The 17184-nt window shown below is 41.3% G+C and overlaps 1 protein-coding gene across 2 annotated transcripts in view; it reads right to left on the reverse strand.

Moving 5' to 3' along the window:
• The window catches only part of sema3h (sema domain, immunoglobulin domain (Ig), short basic domain, secreted, (semaphorin) 3H), a 53244-nt gene that overhangs the window by 20299 nt on the left and 15761 nt on the right, over window positions 1–17184 (reverse strand). For both annotated transcript variants that reach the window (XM_039604498.1, XM_031745371.2), the window contains exons 2-8: window positions 12758–12912; window positions 8424–8486; window positions 7688–7807; window positions 5794–5887; window positions 5348–5467; window positions 3752–3897; window positions 2803–2917 (exon numbers count right to left, since the gene is read on the reverse strand). In XM_039604498.1, the coding sequence (XP_039460432.1) occupies window positions 2803–2917; window positions 3752–3897; window positions 5348–5467; window positions 5794–5887; window positions 7688–7807; window positions 8424–8486; window positions 12758–12912 (813 nt within the window). The remainder of the gene's footprint in view (window positions 1–2802; window positions 2918–3751; window positions 3898–5347; window positions 5468–5793; window positions 5888–7687; window positions 7808–8423; window positions 8487–12757; window positions 12913–17184) is intronic.

Genomic DNA, 17184 nt, shown 5'->3' on the forward strand with positions numbered 1-17184 from the left:
CTCTGGCTCTCTTCCACAGTGTGTTTTTGTCCTGTCTCCCTGCCTTCTGAGGTTGGTTCTGCAGAAGGTTTCTTCCTGTTAAAAGGGAGTTTTTCCTTCCCACTTTCTCAACACGGGCCTGACTATATTGTATTGTCTTTACCTTACAATATAAAGCACCTTGAGACGACTGTTTTGTGATTTGGTGCCACATAAATACATTTGGATTGAACTTAATGGGTGTTTGAATGTTGTTAATAGATTTCTTTTGTGTCTTACAGAATTAGCAAAAGTGCAAAAATGTTCAACAAAAAAAATGTGTCGGGTGTCATGCGCTGCTCTGGAGGGACCTGCAGAGCGTCGCGAGTTTATGGGATTTGTAGTGTTTCTATGTGGCAGAGCATGGCATAAACACAACATTGACAGCATTCTTAACACTATGGGTTAATCTCCTGTATATGCAGGTCGTGGTTTTGTGTGTGTGTGTGTTGCTGAAGTGTATTCACAAACAAATTTGTATGCAGCCTTATCAGATGGTTAAAACATGGCCAGAGGCATGCTGGGTAGAGATGTTTATGCTCTTGACAAGTCTGAACTCTTTTGTATACACAGACAGGCTGAGGCTTGAGTGTCTTTGTGTGTGTGTGGTAACAGCTGAAAAACAGTGTGTGTGCTTTCAGGTGTTTGTTATTGTTGAACATGTGTTTGTGTAATGGTTGGACTATGTGAAGGAGTGTAAAATTTACTGTATATGTTAATGTACTGTATACATTCACGCAAATGGTAACTCTCCGAGTGAGTCACTTAGTTTACTCTAAGTGTGCTCTGTTTACACAAAGAGCGGAGACGAGTAACCTAAGCAGAGACAAGTCCCAACCTCACACTGTCCCACTGTTACCATATGTCTAACTGCCTGTCTCAAATTTACACCTTTTTTCTTTTCCTAACAAATACCTAATCCCCTAAGGGCCTAGCAGGAAACACAGTGGCTTCATAAGAAAGATGATCTGCTCAAAAACAGGGTGGTGCAGTGAAAGCACGCCGGGCTCGTAACTCATGGATCAAAACATTTCTTTGTTAACTGTTTGTCTTGGCAGTTGATTAGAGATTTCAAACACTCGAGGAACTACATTAGCAATTTAGTGTTCTTTGGGCAAACTCTCCCTGCCAAGAACACCCATGAATTTCAAACTCCAAGCCTCTAATTTTTAATGCAGACTTTTCACGAAAACCTTGCAGTCTCAAGAGCATTAGGTTTGTGGGCTGAAGTCAGGGCCAAAGAGGAGACAGTTTTCTGCAGAGGAGTGTTTCACACTCCATACAAGCCCACTTCTTTTGTGATGGTGGAAGTTAGATAAAGGAAGCAAGTTCTAGCTCTCATTCAGTTTCCTCAGGAATCCAAACATCTGTCCGTGGCTCGAGGATCTTCATCTGGACTGTTATTGCAGACACACCCGTGTTAGATGACATTTAATGAAGACCCAAAGCCATGGGCACTGTAATTCCATGGCAGCAGAAATTCAAAAATATTATTTATTCAACAATTAATTTCATTTTGTCTATGCAGCACACTGCGAGGTTTATGTGTGCTAAATTTGCAGTAAAAACAAAACCGATTTGCTTCATCCTCCTACGCCTTCCTTTTTTTAAAACATCACCATGCTTTCCTCTTTCTGCCATCCACCCTTTCCTTTTCATAACTTCCAATCAAAATATGAAATGACTAATTCTGAGCTGTATGGGCAGAGGCAACTTTAAAGAACATAATCCCAACCGCCCGCCACAGAGGACTAAAGGTGAAGTAGGAGTACATGAATATTAAGTTTCCACTCAAATAAAATAGGGAGCTTCATTTGTAAAAGGCATCCTCTACACAGTTTCTGTACTCTCCACCACCAAATTACAATGGTAAAGATAGAGATACCCTGATGCAAGCATCGGACCTACTGCTGCATAAAATAGTGTGCGGGGGGCTAGCAGTAGCAATGAATTAACAGGCTGTATCATCAACTGCAGTTATTTACTAATGCTTTCTACTAAGGCACAGTTACATCGATGTTGAAATGTTGATGTCTTCTATAAATGAATAAAGATTTCTGTAGTAAAATATTTAAATCGCTAATATTGTAGCTCCGAATTCGGCTAAACATCATTTCCTTAGGGATCAATAAAGTATTCTGATTCTGATGAATCAACCCAATTACTGTGGTGGTGCCTTTTATTGGTGTTTTAAAGCTTGCTGATTACCCATTAACATTAATGCCACCGTTTTTTAAGAGAAACTCAGAGTTGTGCATCTGCACATCTGTGAGCAACAAATTCACACCGGCAGCGTCCAAGTTCACAAATTCAGCATCTCGCACCTCTCACAGACCTGCTGCTGCACGCACCCACACTCAGAGCTGACCGGAGGACTCTGATGTGAAAATTCTCGATAACGAATAAACCCATTGCAATGAATGTTGCCGTGGTAACCAAGGCTGAGGCACGAAGACAAACCCAAGGTGACCGACAGGGCTGTTGGTCACCGTGGTAACAGTGGAGCTATGCAGGCATTTACTGAGGCAGTGGTTTTTAAGTTTCCTTAAGTGTCTGCGAACTCACATGAAAACACACACACACACACACACACACACACACACACACACACACACACACACACACACAGACTGGCTGAGTGCTTGAACTCAATTCCTCTTTTAGGAAACATTCAGGGACAGACCTTCAGCTGTATGACCAGCGGTTAAGACCTGTCGGATGTGATTTTGTTTTAGCTTGAATGTGATGTGTTTTGCCTTTTGATGCTTTCATGTGTGTACTCACGGAGCTGGTCGAAATGTGTCTGTAAGCCATCTGGTCCTGGGACTGAACAGACCATTCGAGCCTTCTGGAAAGTGCTCCACTTATTGACTAAACTCCTCTGGCCTCCGATGTCGTTCTACATGAACATTACAAAGAACTGAATTAGATCTACTATGATTACAGAGGTAGCAAACATACAAACATACGAACTTTGCATATTTAAGCTGGCAAAAAAATTCACGCACACACAGTAACATTTGCATGAAGCTCGCCACGCTGCCAAGACTGCTTGCAATTATGGACAATGACTCCCACCCCCTCCATAACACACAATCTGAAGAGCAGTTTCAGTAACAGGTTCCTTTAACCTCGCTGTCTGAGAGATGTTACAGGAGGTTGTTCCTTCCCGCAGCTATCGGGCTCTTTAATTCATCCACTTGGGTCAGATCCACACATGTGGAACAGAATTAAGCACACCTCACCGCACCCTGTCACTTTTGTACATGATGACATATATTTGAGCACATGCTTGTCCTTTGATATTTATACCTTATCTCTATATTTATCTATTTATCTTAATATTTATCTATCAATATCTCTGTTTCTACACTCTTTTTATACGAGTGTTTGATGTTTATTGTATATTTGCTGCTATGACAACTCAATTTCCCTCTGGGCTTTATAAAGTCTCTCTGATTCTGATTCTGATTCTGATTCTAACAAAGTCATGAATGTGCAAACACACAACAGTGGAAGACGCAGTGATTGCGACAAGCATAAACAGTCCCTCACACATTTCAGTGATACACAGATACACAGTTGCCTGCTCTAACACACACACTGACCAAACAGCACGTACATACTTTCCCATGGAGGTAAACATATTTATGTAAGCTACATGCAGACGTGTTCTGATGAGAGTGTCCAAACTACACATACCCTATCTATGCCAAACAAACATGTCGCATACCTTGCACACACGTGCCACTCTGGAGTAGAGCACCTTGCCAGCAGCACCTTCCGCCTCCTGAGCGCGCTCGGTGAAGAACACGTAAACCTTATCATCTTCTGGATTATCAGTTTCAGACAGCGGCGCTACCCGCACAAAGTGGGCATCTGGAGGAAAGTCCCACACACACACACACACACACACACACAAACACACACAAACACACACACAGGCAAATTATAAGAAATCAAATATAAGTCCGGTTACAGTCCGGCTACACTGATACAAATGTAACTAGAAAAATTTGCATTTCCTGCGAAAATGCTGTGTGGATGCCTTAATGCTGAAGCTGTCTGCTGAAAAAAGCTGAAAAAGTTGAAAACTTGCAAAAAGTTGTATGGCGGTGAAGAAACTGAAAATTCTGCTGAAAACAGGTGAAGAAGCAGAAGTTTTTTGCTGAAAAGTGGTGAAAAGCAAAAAATTCTACTGAAAAGGGTTAAAGAAGCTGAAATTTGTACTGAAAAGAGGTGAAAAGAAATTTTGCCATGAGCAGGATTCGAACCCGGCTCTCCTGGTCTCAAGGCAGCTAGTCATCTCACTGAGGCAAAATCATGCTAACAAGAAAGGAGATGGAGAGACTGACAATTCTGCTGAAATGAGCAGAAGCTGCTGAGAATTATGCTGATAAGAGGTGAAATGGTTGAAAATTCTGCAGAAAAGAGGTAAATCAGCAGAATTTCTGCTGAAAAGTGGTAAAGAAGCAGAACGTTGCACTGAAAAGAGGTGAATCAGCAGAATTTCTACTGTAAAGAGGTTTTTGCTGAAAACAGCTGAAAGAGCTGGAATTTGTGCTGAAAAGTGGTGAAGCAGCTGAAATCTGTGTTGAAAAGAGTTAAAAAAGTTCAACTGAGTACTGAAAATATTGTTGCCCCAAGCGGGATTTGAACCTGAAAGAAGCAGAACATTGCGCTGAAAAGAGGTGAATGAGTAGAATTTCTGCTGAAAAGAGTTTTTTTCTGAAAACAGCAGAAAAAACTTAAAATTTTGCTGAAAGGGGGTAAAGATGCTTAAATTTGTGTTGAATAGAGTTAAAAAAGTTTAACTGTGAACTGAAAAAAATTATTGCCATAAGCAGGATTTGAACCCTTCCAGTCTGAGAACGGCTGCTCATCTCACTGAGCTAAAACACAGCTCATCTCGGCGAGCAAAATCAGTCACCCCATGGATAATGTGGAAGAAATGGGCAAAAAATATTGCATAAAAAATTCAATATCTCAAAAAGTATAGAAGTTATGAGCACCAAAATCAGGAAAGAGCAGAAAGAGCAGAATTTTTTAAGATTTGAACAGTGAAAATAGCACAAAAACTGAGGGAGTAGTTAAGCGGCGAAAAACGTACGGAAGCAACCAGAATAATAAAGAACTAGTAAAATTTGCATTTCCTGCTAAAATGCTGTGTGGATGCCGTAACGCTGAAGCTGTCTGCTGAAAATAGCTGAAAAAGATTCTGTTATCGTAAGGAGCACATTCTCAACTAACTTCTAATGTCAGACACAGTTTTGAGTTGTTCGACACAAAGGAAGACTTCAAAAAGGAAGTGGTGCTTTTCTGCACTTACCCTGCAGCCAGGTGGAATCGTACTGCTCAGTGCGGATGACACGACGGCTGCCAAGACTACGGAAGAAGGCAGAGTCCCGGCTCATGAAGTCTGAGGTGATGCCGGCATACAGCTCTCCATCTACACAGAATACACAACAGGATTCTCATCAATAGTCATTGAAAGACATCCAAGTCATGGCTCTCCTGTTTTAGACATCCTCTAGAAATTATATATAACTTCCACAGTTTGATGGGTTTTATAACAGCAAAGCATCACTTTTGCTAAGAACGCTTTAAACACAAACCCATTTTCAATCTAGTTTTTCTTTGATAAAACACCTAATTATGCATATTCAGATGATTCATTTCCACCTACAGGTTATATTTTGTTGTTGAGAAAATAAAGTGCATGATGGTGCGTGTATTGTTTATTAAAGGTGAGGTTTAAAGAAACAGTTAACTTACCAACGACTGCAGAGGCTGTTTTCTGGAATGGATCGTAGGGACATTTGCCTTTCCCGCACTCTGTCTGGCCGTAGGAGAGAGTCTGATGCTCTGACTGTCAAAGAAATCACAGATGTCACTCATACAGAAAGAAGACAGATCAGAAAGCTGCCCTAATTTATATTGCAATCTCAAGTAGTTTATCCACTGATGCAGCAAATCATCCAGAAGCGGTGGTAGAGCGAGTCATCAACCAGTCGGAAGGTGGATTAATCCCCACCTCCACCTGTCCATGTGTCAGAGCATCCTCAGGCAGGATACTGAACCCCGAGTTGAGCCTGATGTCAATGTCAGTTTTATTTCTACAGCATGTGTAAGCAACAAAGCAGACCAGTGCTTTTCAAGATAAAACCATAGATCAAGAAAATAGATACAACAGAATAAAACACAAAAACAAACAAAATAAATACATATAATCTGACTAAAACTAAAAAAAAGACACAGCAACATAAAAAAACCTACATACATGCATAAAAAGTACCAGTGCATATATAGCACCATTTAAGTGAGCCCAACTACCCAGCCACACATGCACTCAGTGAGCACCTAATTGAGGCTAATCGGGCTAAGTGGAGGGATTTTAAAATGTGTGAAGCTCAATGTTAAACCAGTCAGCACCATCGGCACCTCTAAGAACCATGTCTGAACCTCTGCTCTGACCTCACATGGTCTTTCATGGGATTAACTGTTTTCTGACACACACACATACAGACACACACACAACTAAGTGAGATGAGTGAGAAACTTCAGAACCAGCAGCCTATTTTTGGGAAAAAACGATAACCCACATGTGTCATTATGATGAGAAATTATACACCGACAACAGCAGGCAGGTTTGACCTCTACAGTTTCATTCACCATCCATTGCATTTGACATTAAAATGTCAAATAACATAGCTAAGGTGTCTGGTAGCCCACACAGTGCAGCATCAGTGACGAAAGGAAATTTGACATATCACAAGGTGAACCCTGGTGGATATGTGGGCATAGGGGCAGACACCACATGACATTTCAGCTGCTCGTAGGCAAGCGTATAGGGGCTGGAACTCGAAGTCTGAAAACACAGACATATTGGTGGGTGGTAGGAAAATCAAGGCATCCAATACATATATTTCTATTTTTTTTAATGCAGACAGCCCTCAAAACCTGGATAAATGAGTAGAGCATCATTGATGAACGTTAATTTAACATATCGCAGACTGAACACTGGTGGATATGTGGGCAAATGCTAGAGCCTATGCATCCATGGGCAGCACTACAGTTAACATCAAAGTGCTGCTTGTATAAAATTGCAGAGAATAATCCAACTGATTCTGATTTTGGATCAAAATGGAACAAGTAATCTATGTGACTTTGAAAGAAGGGGTAACTGTTGTTGGACAGATGGCTTCAGGCACAAAAATTGCTCGACTGGCTGCTATTTCAGAAGAATAAGCGAGTAAAGTGGCATAAATGTGGGAACTACATCAGCAGACAGTTTGGAAATTACAATCGACTGTACACGTGATGACCGTGATGGTTTTGAATTAGTGTGATAGGTAAGGAAAAATGCGAGGAACAAAAAGAGGAGCTTCTTCAGATTTCACGGAGAGGGATTTGATAGCAGGGCTTCAGTGAATATCGGGTTTTGATGGTCTGGTTCATTTTTACCAGACCAGAAAGCTAGCAGTCTTTTAAGCACAACCCATTCTTCAGCTTTATTATTTTTAGGAGCAGTAGATTTAAGTCTGGTAGAGCTCACGCCTCTACAGATACCATTTTCCATCCAGCAAAGTCGCAAAAGAAAATAATAATACATATTTTCCACCTGCATATATTATCTGTATAGTGTATGTAAATGTTTCTGTAGTATTACCTGATGGAAGAGGCTGGTGGCTATGAAAGCACAGCGGGGGTTGAAGGCCCCGGTGCCGCACACATACAGGTGAGTCTGGTTAAAAGGCTGCAGAACGCGCAGGAAGTTCGCACACTCCAGCTGGACACGGAGAAACAGGGACCATAAAGTGAGGAATGATGGATGACACACATTATTTTGCACTGATGCTTAACTGTTTCCTATTACTTGTTTGAATATCAAACAACAATATGACTTGCACTCATTTAACTCTGACAAATTTTCACACCTTTCATATTGAGCTCATTGTGAAGTCAAGAAGCAGAAAAGTAGTCCTAAAACTTCAGATGTGACTGATTGTTCAGCACGCCCCACCAGACGTCTGCCAGTACTTGGATCAACTGAATCTTGATATGCCTGCCTGCATGAAAACTGTCTTGTTTGTTTACAGTTCCCAAATGAATACGATACATTCAGCTTTAGTTCTGCCCTTGATGGTAATCTATCATCCTACTGTATTGCTTTATTGCTTCATAACTCTAGACAGTTCTTGTATAGTATTATCAAACAGCAGTAGGAAGTAGAGAAAGGATGAAAACGGCTGATGTGGTTTGACCGGCAAGTCACTGATTCATATCTGCACGCAAATGTGTCCGAATGTAATTCTTTTCCCTGCGTTGCTTAAGTCAGGGTAATGCCGGTACTTACCCAATCTTAGCGTGTTTGCGTGTGCATCTGCGAGTGTGCATTTGATTACCTCTGGATCCTTCCCAGCCATGAGACATTCTTGGACGCGGTCCGGACTGGCTGGCCAATACAGCTACAGAACGAAGAGAGGGGGAGAGAAAAAAGAGAGGGACAAAGAGATTTCAGAAATGTTTTTATTGCTCACTCTACATTTCCGATAAAGGGCTTCGGGGGATTGGCAGGTGCTTTGTGAGGGAGCGTGGCAGGGATAGTCAGCAGAACATGACTAATCTAGAAGAAAGAAGGAGATGATTTTCATACCTCTTAGCTCCAAACAGATAGTCAGCTTTAGGGAGGAGAAAAGAAAAAGCCAACTGGCAGCATTGCTGACTTCTGATAATGGGCCAAACTGCCAGAGCAGAGTAGATGACTACAAGTATGACTAACTGACATACAATCCTGGCCATGCCTACACACTGTGAATGTGCACTGCAATGCAGCTATTATCACTCATCTAAATGACTAAATGACTGTTCATTAAAATTATACATGGCTGACAGTATTTAGTCTGACTGTAAACGCTAAACATCGTGTTATTATTTGATTTGTGCAGTTATAACATGATGTTATTATGTTATCTTGCATCAACAGAACAACTAAAGCAGCCACTGTAAAAGGTCCAAGATGAACCAAACGGGGTTCTGGCTCCACAATTTCCTCTCTGTTGTGGTCACAGGTAGTTTCTTCTTTAACCAGCAGTTCTTATTGGACACGACAGGCTCTAAGACAGGGAATCAAACTTTCGGTGACCGAGTTCCAGTTCAGGAAGTTTATGACTTAGGCCACATTAACCTGTGTCAGCGCAGCGGTTCTCAGACTTTTTCTGAAGATCGAAAAAACTCATGACCCATGCCCCACATTTTTTTATTGATAACAATCATAAAGACTCCATGTTGGATTTTACTTAAACAAAGGTGAAGGTTATCAGTGCAGCAGCATCAGCAAAGCCTTTATGAAGTTCCCTAAAAACCCCCCCAAAACAAATCATATTCATTCACTTTAGTTTCACTTCATATTTTTCTCACAGACCTGTAGTCTGCTGTGATGACTAAAAGAAGAATAGCTCTCACAGTCTCATCCTTTGCTGTTATATCATGATATGAACCGGAGATGAATGAAATACAGTCGTGCATTCCTTTCTTGCATCGTGTGGGCTGCCATAAAGCCCACACGATGGATTTTGAAGACCCTGGCTCAGAGGAAGATATATGGTATTTACTTCACTTTGTATGTGAGCTCTTTGATAAGGGCTTCAAGAAGAAAATAAATGACATTGCTCCAAAAAATCTTTCCACACTGTGTAATGCACAAATGAGAGAGATCTGTGCCTTTTGTGAAGAGTCAGAGAATAATCGAGATCTACATGTCGATGTCTCTTTTTTTTCCGTTGTTGTTGTTTAAGCTGTGAGAATCAGTGTGGTGTAATAAACCCCTCAGGTTCCTGTTTTTTTCTTTGGGTCTGTTTAGGTTTGGTTGTGTGAGGTCATCCTGGGTTCAGGTAAGATAATCACACATGAAAAGGTACATTTGTAACGTGAAAAATGAATGACTTCACCCTGTAACAAACTAAAGCAATCAGAGAAGTGTTTGTCTTGCACTTGCTAGCTTAATCACATTAAACCACACTGTTTGCTTCAGTGTAAACTTAATCAGCGTATAATAAAAACTCTATAATGGAGAATGCTTTCATGTAAAGCCAGTAAGGGAGGAAACAACAGAGGCTGGGATGGTGTGCAGTGAGGGAGAGAGTGCGAGAGCGAGAATGAGGTGAGCCTTAGTGTCAAATGGCTTCTACATGACTAATCTAAATATTTCCCTGAGACAGTCATTCCCCTGGAGAGCAGAACGGTGAGACCGAGATGTAATCGATACGATAAGCGAACGTCTGCACTCGCCACTAAGTACGTGATACGCAAACTGCTGTTCGGGTGTCAGAATTAAATTTAAGACCTCAACTTCACACTGCATTAAAAAAACTAAATGTATATATAAATTGTAACAAGTGCACTTTATTAATTAAAAAAACACATCTGTGCACTGATTGTAGTTTTTATCTCTCTTTTTTGTATTTGGGGTGAATGAAGAAGTGAAGAAGTGACAGGAGCTTGTAGAAAGTGATTGATGACAAATGGCGGTGGTTTCAGGAAACAATTTTTGGATGTACACTAATTGTTCCACGATGCAGTCATTCCCACAGAGGCTGGTGCAGAGCTGAGACCATCAGATTAGATTAGAGACCGCAGACCCCGTTTATCTCCGAATACCACACACTGACAGGAACACGGACCACCACTAAGGGAGTCTCAACAGGTAAAGGCTGCGGTTAATGGGATTTTACCCCTCGGTGAAAAACATGCTGGTTGTCAGTTTATACGAAACAGAAGATGTAAATGTGGGTTTTTGTAAAAAGGGAAGAAATTTTAAAAAGAAAAAGGAACAAGGGGAAAAAAGCTAGAAAAAATGCAAAATTTCAGTACTTTTAGAGTCGTTTTCAGGGCCGAGAGAAGATTGAAAACAGAGAAAATGAAAGGAGAGAAGAACAAATACTGTATGCAAACAAAAAGCCGCAAACAAACACTCAAACCCCTGGTGACCCTTTGTGTTACAGCCGCTGCAAGCTGTTGACTCACACAGAAAGAATGCCCCGAGTTTTTTTTGTTTGGTTTTTTCCCCCGATCGAAGAAAAATGTGATTTAATTGTTATAATAAATTATAAGATCGTCTCTCACACTGATTTTTATATAACAGAAAAACCGCACGTCCACTATGCATAAGTGTGGTTAAAGTCGGGAGGAGATAATATAAATAAAAACAGGATCCAGATTGCCTCAGGCAGCATTGATAAGAAGCTCTGAGAAAATAAACAGAAATCTTCAGAACATGGCACTGAGTGATTTTAACACCGGGGGGGGGGGGGACTGCACACAGGCTGGAAAGGTACAAACAGCCTATAAATACTGGATGTACAAATATGTAACTTAACAGCCCGCACAGAGCTGAGTTATGATTTGACTGTGACGATCTATCCTTATGCTGGCTGAATGCCTGACTGAGTGGGTGGCTGGCCAGCGCAACTGATGGCTGTCTGTCAGTTTCGCTGGTTGTTTGTCTGCTGTTCTACCTGTTTGGCTCTCTGACAGCTTCCATGCACGTCTGACTGATGAGGGTATTGATTTGATCCGGCTGGGCAGGGTTAAGAAAGCCAGCACTGTTCTGTGTCCTTGCTGTGACCCTGAACTCTACCTGACTGGCTGGCGAGCCATTAACGTGGCTGTCTGGCTGTCTCGATACCGTGCTAAAGCTGCAGAATGAAACTAGATACTGTAACAAAACTTCCACGTCTAACAGCCACCACAAAGGAGCGCCGCGTCTCGCAGCAAATCTTGGGTTGGTCTGAATATTATTGTGACACTTCCACATTCCTGTGTATTGCTTATGTGCTGGGCAGAGTCACTTTACTTTACATTTCACTTTACTGATACGTGAAAAAGCTCATCAAATCAAATATTGACCCGTTCAGTAGTGTATAAAATCTAGAGATGCGCTTGTGCAGTCTTGGCACAGCAAAAATGTGGTGTGCAGCTGACCTCGTGCAGTCGTTTTTCATCTGAAGTTTAGCTGTTCTCGTCTGAAGCATAATACCTCCGTTTTGGTGCCAACAGAGGCAATCGTGCCTTTGAGCAGTAAATGTGGAAAGCAGAGGAAGTTAGGATGTAAGAAACGTGCATAAAATAATTTTGGCTTGAATGGAATCCATTACAGTCATATCTGCTTGTGTCTTCTTTTTTTAAAGTCTTCTCCCCCCTTGTTTTTTTAAAGCGTAGCCCCTTCTTTAAGTGTACATTCCCAACTTCTGTACTTTCTTCCATTTACCAGTGGCTAAACTAAATAATACTAAGTGATCAGGTCAAAAAAATCACCTTCTGCTCAAAAGGTGGACAGCTTGGCTGCCAAAGGAGAAAGCTGAATAGAGGTGGAAATGTGGCACAGCCTCTTTCTGCTTTTTGAACACTGTTTCTGTCTCCATGCTAAATGGAAATGAATGGTAAGTGAATTGTTTGTTGAGCTAAGAACCACAAAACAGGGTCAGAGGAAGAAAAGCGGAGCTTTTGTGCAGCACAAGTAAGGAATTTGACAAAGATAAGAGATTAGAGGGGATATTAGAAGGGTGTGACTTTCCTCTTAAACCATCAGCAATTAGCCCTATTAAGTCTCTGACACATCAGCTATCTCATCTGCTGTCATCTGACTGTGTGTTTTATGTGTGTATTTTGTGTTACATCTCTTGAGTCTACCTTTCCTTAAATGGTAAGCAAATGTGTGCTCGCGTCCTGCGGTTCTAACCTTGCGTGGGTTTTGCGTTATGTCATCCATACTGGTAGACAGAAGGCCATCTTTCATGGCCACATAAAGACGTCTCCTGTCTTCATCGGGCAGCAGGGAGTGCAGGTCTCCTGCCATCAGGGGTAGCGTGAGCAGCCGGCCATTCTGGATCAGCTCTGAGAAGAAGAAAAAGGAGGGAAAAAACACAAAATAAGGGTCTCCATTCTTATCAGTTTTTAAAAATATTCAAGGGAATCTGGGACAAAAATGGCATTAAACTGAAAGAAATCTGTTGTTTGCAATACAAATTACTTTGTCTTATTCATTAGGCATTGTATGAAGAAGTGTTTCCACCATAGAAAAGGTGCAACAGCCTCCGTGCTTTTTACAGTTTTACTAATACATGACAAATAGTTTTTAAGTGTTTGCAGACATGTCTGTAAACTGCTGATGACCAATGTGCTAGCAACCAAAGCAATCTCGAGGAGAATTTCATACAGCACAAAGTAACAGACTGTGAGAATTATTAAACCTAACTAAGACGCAAATTTTCTCTTGACAGATCATCACTCGGATCATCTTTGAGATAAAGTGACGTGTTGCGCAAAGACACAGACTGTCGCACACCTGCAGCACCAATCACAAACGGAACTGGCAGTTGTTTGTTTTGCTCCCTCATTTTTTCTTAGCAGGCTGGTCACTCGGTTCAAACAAAGAATACTGAAATGTATCTCTCGTGAATAAACAAACGTAGACAAACAATACTTGCACATCTCTAGACAGACTGGATGATAACAACCGGATCTGAAACCTCAGATAATGAGAGCACAGAGTGCATTTTTTTTCAGTGATTGCACTACTGCACCATGTAAACTATGAGAAGTATGGTGTGGGGAGATCGACCGATTTACGAACAAGGACAGAAATTGCACGTCTGTCTGTCTCGTGCTAACTTTCATATTTTATCTGCCAAGTCTTCTTTTGTAGATCGGATTTGGCTCGCAAAACTAAAGCATAAACATATAGGCTTTACAGCGGCAGGCGGGCATGGCTTCACACATTGGCAGCTCTACATAGCAGTGAGGAGTAGAAAGAGCTTATAAAACTTGTTTAAACTTAAAACCCCCAAAATTTGGCCCACAGTGAGAGCAAACTGCATACTCTTATTTATCAACCAGGCTCTCCTGCAGTGCTTTAAACCAAACTGAGAAGGGATGCACAAAAGCAAATTTCCAAACTAAATGTTCAAACCGAACCCAAAGATGGATTGGTGTAAATGAAAAAAGAACAATTCAACTTCCCTTTGTCTCGTTGGCAGAGAGCACGACTTTATTAAAACCATAATGCAGAACTTTGGATTGTTTGAGCTGTAAGCGTATATGTGGTGCAGTTGGTGAACCACAGTATTTTTCTTTCTTCAAGCAGTTAAATCTGGCCTAACATTGCGCATTGAGATGCATTATACACAACAGTTGTATTTCCACTCAAAGCAGGGGTTTTGGGGGAGCAAAATAACAGTCGCTGTAGTGGGAAAAAAACTTCCTAAAAAGTTGGTAGATCCCGTGGGAAATGACCTGATGGAGGCACGGTTAATACAATGTTTCCTAGTGTGGCAGGAGTGTGAATATGTATTCATAGTTTTACTACCAATGTAAACTAACTTTGTACAAAGCAAATGCAGAGTTGTAACAGGAAGCTAACTGAATTATTTTTCTGTTTGTACAGACACGGTCTCGATCAGATTTCAGTGTAATCTGATAAAGCTGAAACCTGCTTAACTTTTTGTCCGTTTTGCCAATTTGTGCCATTCTCAAGTTTGAGCAAGCAAGCAAACGCTGGTTTGTAGAGCTCAAAAATAAGAAGGAGGACAGAAAAAGCAAGTGACAGAAGGCGAAAATCCCCGAAACTGCCATACTGTGTAAAGGACACTGGATAACATTCAAAAACAAAGAAGTGGTAAGCAGCAAACTGGGGCCAAAGGTATTTGTCACAGCTGAAGTTAACACTTGTTTGTTCAGGTAACAATAAGAGTGTTTAAATCTGGTGATACTAACTAGCCACAGTGAGCTGCTGATACGTTTTTGTTTAAGTTTACTTCCTCTTTGTTCAGATTGATGAGCTGCAGAAATGCAAATAGCTGAACAAAAGTCTCAGTTTGCACTAGAATTCAAACAACTTCACTTTCATTAAGCGGCTCTAAAGTGCAGCTTCAAAGAAAACTTTGCATTTAGACCAGATTTTGAACTGGAAGACTCCTCTACAGGTATTCTGAGCAGCTTTCAGATCAACCTTTGGTACACAAACGAGGGAAATTACACATTTAGCCTGATCTGGAAATGTCTGTGCATTTCCCAGAAGTGGTCAAACAATGTGGCTGGGTGATGTCTATGCTATTTGGCCCAGCCTATACCTACCCACTGGGGTTCACAATGCCAGTACTGACAGAAACACTTGGAAACACCTATTAACTGTATAATACCCTAAAACCAGCATAAATCAAATCATTTGCAATAAAACAGATAGCAAAGTGTTGAGCACAGAAGGTGAAATTCCTTAAGAATGAGAGCCCCAGTGTTGCATAGAGGGAGCATTCTGTAGGGCTGACTGTAAGTGGGCGGCTCAGTTAAGGTGCCTTAAACGCTAACATTCACGCAATACAGCTGCTATTTATACTGAACATTAGAAGTGGGTTTTCTCACTGCTGTTAAGCAGGCTTTGGAAAAGTCTTCAGAAGCATACATGTGCAGTCTGAAGTTCCTGTTCAACCATTTCTTGATGTGTTTTTAACATCTAACAGGCAACAAAGAGTGTGCGAGTCCATCACGCTCAAGTAATTTTACAGAAACTCGAATCAGATCTATTTGGGCCATGTCCAAATTCATCAAAATGTCTAACACGGCGGAATGACAGGCTCCCACAACTGTGTCCAATTAAGAAGTTTCCTGCTGTGAGCCCGTGTGACTTTTGTTCCCAGTTGGCGTGTACAGTCATCGACTTTCTTGACCTATTCGAGCAAGCAAATATTTGTTCCTTTTTCGAAACACCGACTATTAACAGAGGTGATCAGCAAAGAATTACACACATTTGACCTTCACTGCTATCGTGCCAGGAAAAAGTCCAAGCGGTCCAAAAAAGATCAAAACTACAGTTTGCCAAAACTAGGTCTGCTGGAAGATTGTGGTCTGAACAGATGAATCTAAGATTATCAGGCCACAGTATCAGCAGACGTTTTTTAGACAAGCATCGCCCACAAATTGTAAAGTGTGTTAGAGGGGAAATATTTCTGGGATGCTTCACTGCCACTGGGACTTGGCAGCTTGCAGTCATTAATTCAACTGTGATAACAGGATAGAATAATGTGAGGCCATCTGTCCAAAAGTTTAAACTCAATCAAAATCAGGCCTTTCAACAGAATAGGAGCACAAGCCGATCAACCATGAAGGTTTATGGCATGGCCTCTTCAAAGCCCAGATTTGAATCATACTGACATTTTGTGGGAGGATTTAAAATCAAATTGAAAAACCTACTTGCAGCTGAAGGAATTCTGACATCAGAGTTATGCAAAACGACACACAAGAAGTAAGCAGAAAAAACTAGCCTTTCAATCCAAAGAGTAGCACATGAGAACCCTCCAGAATATTCCAGTTGTTAATCTATTTATTGAACAAATTACTAAAAAACAGACTGCCTTGAGGCGTTCTTTCCAAATATATTTTCTGTAAGTGCATCTTTTTTGCATAAAAAGGTAATTGTTGCAATGTTGTGTTCACTGTGTTACCACCTGAGACCTGTGACGTTCAAAGTGCAGTGAAACCCTGAAATGAAAGTGAGAGGGTAAAACAGCAAAGGTGAACGAAGTCAGAGGAAAGGAAGAGGGAGGGGAGACGGGAGAAGAGCGACAGCGAGGAGGGAAGATGAGAAAAATGACACGGCAAAGTGACAGCAAGATGAAAACGGTCTGATGGGTGGAGACAGTTCGGAGATGAAAATGAGAAAAATGTCAAAGCACAACACGATGACAGACAGTTGAGAAAAGGAGGGGGCGGGATGAGGCAAAAGGGCAGGAACAGAAATCCTGGTCTGAGAGATTAACAAATACTGATGGGTAATGATGACGAGGACGGTCGATGAGAGCAATTGAAAGAGTGTGCCTGTAAAAATAATACTGCAATGATGTGGTGGGGCAAATGATGGACGTACGGAAGGATTGAGGAAGAAGTGAAATCAGGGGAGAAAGCAGGACTAGGTGGGGGAAGAGAGCAGCCGTAAGTGTTACAGAAAACTATCCAATAAAAAAGTGAAAAATGATGGATAAATAAGTAGATAGAAGGGGAGAACGGCAAAAAGGCAAGATGGGAGACAGCAACACTGCTATGATGACAAGATGAAAAATGGTGATTGGATGGATGACAGGTGGGGGAAAGAGCAGGGAAGACAGTGACTGTGAG

The sequence above is a fragment of the Oreochromis aureus genome, linkage group 20 (genome assembly GCF_013358895.1).
Source record: "Oreochromis aureus strain Israel breed Guangdong linkage group 20, ZZ_aureus, whole genome shotgun sequence".
Classification (NCBI taxonomy): Eukaryota; Metazoa; Chordata; class Actinopteri; order Cichliformes; family Cichlidae; genus Oreochromis; species Oreochromis aureus.